This window comes from Phyllobates terribilis, unplaced genomic scaffold, assembly GCF_046119375.1.
Source record: "Phyllobates terribilis strain yellow unplaced genomic scaffold, ASM4611937v1 Scaffold_5__5_contigs__length_657084704, whole genome shotgun sequence".
NCBI classification, from domain to species: Eukaryota; Metazoa; Chordata; class Amphibia; order Anura; family Dendrobatidae; genus Phyllobates; species Phyllobates terribilis.
In genome coordinates, this window is record NW_027362765.1 from 50948850 (window position 1) to 50956623 (window position 7774).

The following is a 7774-nucleotide window of genomic DNA, read 5'->3' on the forward strand; positions in this document are numbered from 1 at the left end:
AAGCAAAAGGTGGCTACTTTGAAGAACCTAGAATATAAGACATATTTTCAGTTGTTTCACATTTTTTTGTTAAGTATATAATTCCACATGTGTTAATTCATAGCTTTGATGCATTCAGTGTGAATGTACAATTTTCATAGTCATGAAAATACAGAAAAATCTTTAAATGAGAAGGTGTGTCCAAACTTTTGGTCTGTACTGTACCTCTAAGCTACTAAATGTAACGCTGAACTTCTCTTCAGCTTACCATTCGCAATCCCATCGCCAGGTAGAGCGGGTCCACCAGATCCTAACCAACTTCCTGCAGCATTTCGTCAATGCTCACCACAGTGATTGGCATGAACTCCTGCCTTGGGCTGAATTCTCCTACATTAACCATGTGAGTGAGTCCTCTACTAAATCTCGTTTTTATATTGTGTAAGGTCAGCACCCCAATGTTCCATTTCCTGTAGCTACTACCTCTGACGTCCCGGCGGCCGAAGCTCTTACCAAGGGTTTCTCTAGAATTTGGGAGGACACCAAGGCCACATTGGTGAAGTCTTCAGAATGGATGAAGGGACATGCGGACAAAAAGGCGTCTGCACCCGCCTCCGTTTCGTCCTAGGGACAAAGTTTGGCTTTCATGTAAGTTTGTCCGGCTCAAGCTACTTTTGTGCAAGTTGGGTCCTCATTTTATCGGTCCTTTCGAGGTTCTCAAACAGTTAAATGCTGTATCCTACAAGCTTCCAGCCTCTTTACGTTTCCCCAACACTTTACACGTGTCTCTCCTCAAGCCTGTCATCTTAAGCTCCTTCTTCGAGGATCAGAGTACCACTCCTGCTTCATACAGCTCTGAAGATGTCTTCAAGGTAGAGAATATTCTAGCTACTAAAAGGGTAAGAGGAAAAACTTTCTTTTTTCTTGTGGATTGGAAGGGGTTCGGTCCTGAGGAGAAGTCCTGGGAGCCCAAGGAGAATACACATGCCTCTATGCTCCTGGAGAGATTCCTTGGAGACTTGAAGAAGAGGGGGCATGACAACATGACAACACAGCATTTATTCTTAATTAGGCCACATGTATTTTTCAGTAGGTTAGGAGACAAAAAACATTGTTCATATTAGCCTGAACATTGACTCTTGAATTGATGTTTAGCCTTGGGAGATAGGGATGCAGGGTAACTGAACAATGTTTGCTAAAATGTTGATTACCCATTGTGTATCAATCAGTCCATGCAGTTTGTTGACCAGCAAACATTGACGGATAAACTATGCAGATTGATTGAATACTCGAACAGTAAGAGTTAACCTCATCCCACCTTCCCCCTGACCTGTGAATGATGACCTGAAGGACAGATGTGGGTATAAAAAGGACCGCTATCCTTCTGCAGAAAGACTCTACATGACAGTAGCCAAGGCACCATGGCTTCAGCAGGAGGAATACAGATTTGAGACACTTTATAGGACACCAGCTTAAGGGACCATGGCCCCAGCTGGAAGAATACAGATCTGAAAATCTGCGCTATAATCATTTGCAAAAACCACTTTATATACTTATATCTTACTTGCTTGTTTAGTCATAGGGGTGTTCTTCACTGCATTCAGTACGGCTTGTCGCCGCCCACTCAATTTGCCATGGAGGGCTAGTGAGGGCGATTTTACAGTGTGTATGGTTATTTTGAGCCATCATACTGAATGAAAGTTTGTGGGGGTCGTTTTACTGAATGGAGGCCCATTATACTGTATGGAGAGCTTTGTGGTGATCACAGTTGGGGCATCATACTGTGTTGAGGTCACCATACTTTGCGGGGAGAAGGTTGAGGAGGATACAGTAGGGTCATCATACCGTGTGTGTGGAGAGTACTGTGGGGGTATTATACTGTGTTTTGGCAGGACAATATAGTTACCTTCATACTTTATGGCAGCAATGAAAGGGCAATCTAGGGGCTTCAATAAGAGGAAAAATACTTTTTAAGGGCTGCAAAATTGTGAATATGCTCTTCTGTGACCACGCCGAATATTATGTTTTTTTGGGGGGGGTGGGGCGTGCCGAACTGCAACTTCTGCTGTGTGGCTCCATGATTTCTATGTATGCCCCTGCTTCATACATGATATTACTGTTCTCTTATCCATCTTACTCTGTGCTAAAATGCATGTAGGGAAAGAATAAGACGGACAGCAGTTGACTCAAAAGTCCCTTTTATGTTTCATTCCTGGGAACACAGTGATCACAGGCACACTGAAACATGAAACAATGAAGATTTGGCTTCAGCAAAGAGTCCATGTCAGGCTATGTACCCACGTAGCAGATTTGTTGAAGAGCGTTTTTGCCTCTCTCTGGCAGAAAAAAACGCATGCAGATTTACATGCGTTTTTTCTGCCAGAGAGAAGCGTTTTTTTCAGATTTTTACATGCGTTTTCCCATGCGTTTTTTCAAGCAGTTTTCCAAGCGATTTTGAGCATCACTTGGAAAAGTGCTTGACAAGTTGGTCACACAATATAATTCCATGCAACCGGCATCGATTTATAATGTGTGAACAACTGATGCTTTAAATGCAGCATCTATAGTAAAAAAAAATGAGAATTAAAATGTTAAAAATAAAAAAACTCTGTATATTCACCTCTCCGGCGTCCCCCGGTCTGCTCTCCGGTCTCCTCCAGTCTGTTCCCGGCCACGTCGTCTCTCTTCAGCGTCCCGCAGTGTACTGTCAGGACCTGCGGTGACGTCATTTAGTCAGCTGATGGTCACGCGACAATCACCTGACCACCGACGTCAGCGGTCGCGTGACCATCAGGTGACTAAATGACGTCACTGCAGGTCCTGACAGCACACTGTGGGACGCTGAAGAGAGAGGACGCAGCCGGGAGCAGACTGGAAGAGACCGGAGAGCAGACCAGGGGCCGCCGGAGAGGTGAATATACAGGTTTTGTTTATTTTTAACTTTTTTATTTCTTTTTTTCACCGCGTGGTAGCCGGGATGAAGAGGATTTGTAGTCTCCTCTTCATCCCGGGTACCACACGCACCGCGATTACGCTGCAAATTCGCGGCCATTGAATTTAATTGAAACGCAGCAAATCCACATATACAGTACAGACCAAAAGTTTGGACACACCTTCTCATTTAAAGATTTTTCTGTATTTTCATGACTTTGAAAATTGTACATTCGCACTGAAGGCATCAAAACTATGAATTACCACATGTGGAATTATATACCTAGCAAAAAAGTGTGAAACAACTGAAAATATGTCTTATATTCTAGGTTCTCCAAAGTAGCCACCTTTTTACTTTGATGACTGCTTTGCACACTCTTGGCATTCTCTTGATGAGCTTCAAGAGGTAGTCACCGGAAATGTTTTTCACTTCACAGGGGTGCCCTGTCAGGTTTAATAAGTGGGATTTCTTGCCTTATAAATGGGGTTGGGACCATCAGTTGCATTGTGAAGAAGTCAGGTGGATACACAGCTGATAGTCCTAGTGAAAAGACTGTTAGAATTTGTATTATGGCAAGAAAAAAGCAGCTAAGTAAAGAAAAATGAGTGGCCATCATTACTTTAAGAAATGAAGGTCAGTCAGTCTGAAAAATTGGGCAAACTTTGAATGTGTCCCCAAGTGCAGTTGCAAAAACCATCAAGCGCTACAAAGAAACTGGCTCACATGAGGACCGCCCCAGGAAAGAAAGACCAAGAGTCACCTCTGCTTCTGAGGATAAGTTTATCCGAGTCACCAGCCTCAGAAATCGCAGGTTAACAGCAGCTCAGATTAGAAACCAGGTCAATGCCACACAAAGTTCTAGCAGCAGACACATCTCTGTCCAAATTTGAGATCTTTGGTTCCAACCACCGTGTCTTTGTGCGACGCAGAAAAGGTGAAAGGATGGATTCTACATGCCTGGTTCCCACCGTGAAGCATGGAGGAGGAGGTGCGATGGTGTTGGGGTGCTTTGCTGGTGACACTGTTGGGGATTTATTCAAAATTGAAGGCATACTGAACCAGCATGGCTTCCACAGCATCTTGCAGCGGCATGCTATTCCATCCGGTTTGCATTTAGTTGGACCATCATTTATTTTTCAACAGGACAATGACCCCAAACACACCTCCAGGCTATGTAAGGGCTATTTGACCAAGAGAGAGAGTGATAGGGTGCTACGCCAGATGATCTGGCCTCCACAGTCACCAGACCTGAGCCCAATCGAGATGGTTTGGGGTGAGTTGGACCGCAGAGTGAAGGCAAAAGGGCCAACAAGTGCTAAGCATCTCTGGGAACTCCTTCAAGATTGTTGGAAGACCATTTCCGGTGGCTACCTCTTGAAGCTCATCAAGAGAATGCCAAGAGTGTGCAAAGCAGTCATCAAAGCAAAAGGTGGCTACTTTGAAGAACCTAGAATATAAGACATTTTCAGTTGTTTCACACTTTTTTGTTAAGTATATAATTCCACATGTGTTAATTCATAGTTTTGATGCCTTCAGTGTGAATGTACAATTTTAAAAGTCATGAAAATACAGAAAAATCTTTAAATGAGAAGGTGTGTCCAAACTTTTGGTCTGTACTGTACCTGCGGGTTTGCTGCGTTTCAATGTTCCTCAATGGCCGTGAATTTGCAGAGCGTAATCACGGTAGAAATGGTCATGCTGCGTTTTGCAACGCAATGCGAATTCGGCATGCAAATTAGCGCATCATGTGCACAGCACATCCGAATTCACATTGCTTTGTATGGCAGACTGTTTTGCAAGCATTTTCGCAGTGTTTTCACAGCCATAAAAACGCCGCAAAAACGCCGCAAAAACGCTACATGGGCACATGGCCTCAGTCCTTGCACTGAGATTCTATTGTTGGAGACTTATTTGTTTTGTGATTAGTGCTCACACTTTTTGCATAGCTGTTGGACAAATGTTGTTTAGTAGTGTTGAGCGAGTATATTCTATTAACCCTTTCGCCGAGTATGCTCGGGCTGAGCTCAGAGTATTTACAGCTGCTCGGTGATATGGTTGAATCGCTCCCGTGTGCATGATTTGCAACTGTTTGACAGCTTTATTACATGTGAGGAATGTCTATTTCTTACACATTCCTCACATGTAATAAAACTGTCAAACAGTTGCAAATCATGCACACGGGAGCGATTCAGCCATATCACCGAGCAGCTGTAAATACTCTGAGCTCGCCCGAGCATACTCGGACAGAACATACTCGCTCAACCTTATTGTTTAGCCAACAGCTACCTCCCTCAACTTCACCAGACATCTCTGGTGGCTTATTCACTATGAGAACAGAATAATAGGACATTCAATATATTCTGTTTATACACACTAGAAGTGTAGTTCATTCTGCCCAAATTGCAGAGTTTGAGGGATTTTCCTCCAATGTAGCTGGGGCCTTAGGTCAAGTATTACATGTTTTGCAATTTATATTGAAATTTTAATTTAGAAATGTTATTTAACAAATTATAATTTTTTGGTGCTAAAATTTAAAAAAGTAATACCAGATTTTTTTCTTGGCAGAAGACTATGCTAGAAGCTCAGAAGGACATCTGATATCTTCAGATGATCGTGGCATGATAGAAGATGTGCATGAAATGAATTTATTCATTCCAGCTATACCTTCAACCCTTGATAGCAAAGATTTGTCATCTGATTATCTTCAACAAGTCCTATCTACTAATTCATTACATACTGTTAAACAAGATAATCATCACCAAAGGAGTGTTGAACATCAAAAAGTTTACAAAGAAGAAAGACCATTTTCATGTTCAGAATGTGGCAGACGTTTTAAAATTAAATCAAAACTTGTGAAACATGAGAGAATTCACACCGGGGAGAGGCCATTTCCATGTTCAGAATGCAGTAAATGTTTTACCCATAAATCATTTCTTGTAAGGCATCAGAGAAGTCACACAGGGGAGAGGCCATTTCCATGTTCAGAATGTAGTAAATGTTATATCCACTATTCAGATCTTGTTAGGCATCAGAGAACTCACACAGGGGTGAAGCCATTTTCATGTTCTGAATGTGGAAAATGTTTTACATATAAATCAGATTATAATGCACATCAGAGAATTCACACAGGGGTGAAGCCATTTTCATGTTCGGAATGTGGGAAATGTTTTGCCCACAATGTATATCTTAATGTCCATCAGAGAATTCACACAGGAGAGAAGCCATTTTCATGTTCAGAATGTGGGAAATGTTTTACACGGAAATCTTCCCTTATTTCTCATCAGAGAACTCACATAAGGGCAAAGTCATTTTAATCTTTTGAATATAGGAAACATTTTGGTGTAAATCCACTTTTCTTTTCTTGCGCATCAAAGAACTCATCAATTAAAAGACTAATTTTCATGTTCAGATTGCGGTAAAAAAGTGTTGTTCAGAAATCAAATCTTATCGGCAATGTAAAACCTCATACAGGGAATAAAACATTTTCATGCTTCAAGTAAATATTCAGAGAAATCAGGTCTTGTTAAAAACCAAACAGGTAAAAAAGCTATTTTAATGTACTGATGTACTGTATGTAGTAAATGGTTTAAACAAAAAGTCGTTTGTTTTTTTTAACTCCTTTTCTTTAAAAATACTGCAAGAAAAAATAGAACATTGCATTAAAGTCATAGGTCATCAAAATATGTACTAATTGGTGAGAACACCTATTTTGGCAGAGCTTGGTTTATCTTACATCTATCCAATGGCTTTAAAAACTGTCCATTTCAAACTTAAAATTACGCTTCTTATTGAAAACGGCGACTAAAATTTGGCCATACCAATGTCAAAATTGGCATCAGTGGCACCAAAACCTAACCTCTTTGAAAGGAAGCAGACTCAAAATGACACCAGCTGCTCCTGTGTTCCTGGTGAAGCCTCGGAAACATTGGAAGATGATTAGCGAAAACCACTGTGCAGCAACTCTCTAAACATTGTTTCATAGCCATCACTGCCTACCAGACTGCACCTTCATCCACAATGTATCTGTACTCTGCACACCCATACATTAACTCTTGATCGAAATGCAAGTCATATTGCTAAGTTGAGAAATGTGATTTGAATATTTGTGAAATGTTTTCTTTAGGCAGTTGTTTTTGTATGTTGTATTAGAATGCACCAGATAAAAAATTCTAGAATCATCTCATTTACCCACTGTATCCTCATTTCCGTTTTGTTTTAGCCAAGCGGGCTAATCAAAAGAGGAGTCGCAGATTCCGGCAAGTAAAAGGCAGTTGTCAGGGCTCCAAACCAAGGACCATTGAATACTGACCTGGCCCCTGAACCAGGTCCTGCCAGGTTTAGCTCATCTCAACTCTTAGTCACAATGATCACACATTGTTGTGCTGTACAGTCATGGCCAAACTGTTTTAGACTGACACAGATAGCGTCAGTGTTTTTATCGTTACTTAAGTACATTGATAACTATTTCATTTTTTTTTTTACAATTTATTAACAAATACATTAAGTTTAGGTAATGTGAGTGAAATACGCTCTCTTCTATGCCTTCCGAACTCCAAATTACTAAGATTTGTTTTACGAGTGCTCGGGAAATCAATACAGCACAACCTTGTATGGTGTACTAGAAAAGACTTCTGCTTTATTAGCACATGTGGCACTTTAAATAGGGTCAGAGACAAAGGAATAGTTCCCTCTGACCTATGAACCAATAGTAACCTTAGGGGGGTGAATAGTAATGTGAAACCTCACTGCCCATCAGTGTTACCCGATGACCATTACATAAGAGTGAAAACAAAATGGATACCAAAAACAAGCAAGATGGATTCTTTTCTCTCACATTTCCCCCCTTTTGTGACCAATTATGGCATC

The 7774-nt window shown here is 41.2% G+C and overlaps 1 protein-coding gene across 4 annotated transcripts in view; it reads left to right on the forward strand.

The window, feature by feature from the left end:
* LOC141271924 (gastrula zinc finger protein XlCGF66.1-like) overlaps positions 1 to 7059 on the forward strand; it is a 22630-nt gene extending 15571 nt beyond the window's left edge. For 3 of the 4 annotated variants that reach the window (XM_073682166.1, XM_073682170.1, XM_073682167.1), the window contains one exon: positions 5474 to 7059. In XM_073682166.1, the coding sequence (XP_073538267.1) occupies positions 5474 to 6222 (749 nt within the window). In that variant the 3' untranslated portion in view covers positions 6223 to 7059. The remainder of the gene's footprint in view (positions 1 to 5473) is intronic. The other variant, XM_073682169.1, reaches the window with a different exon arrangement.
* Positions 7060 to 7774: the final 715 nt, after the last annotated feature.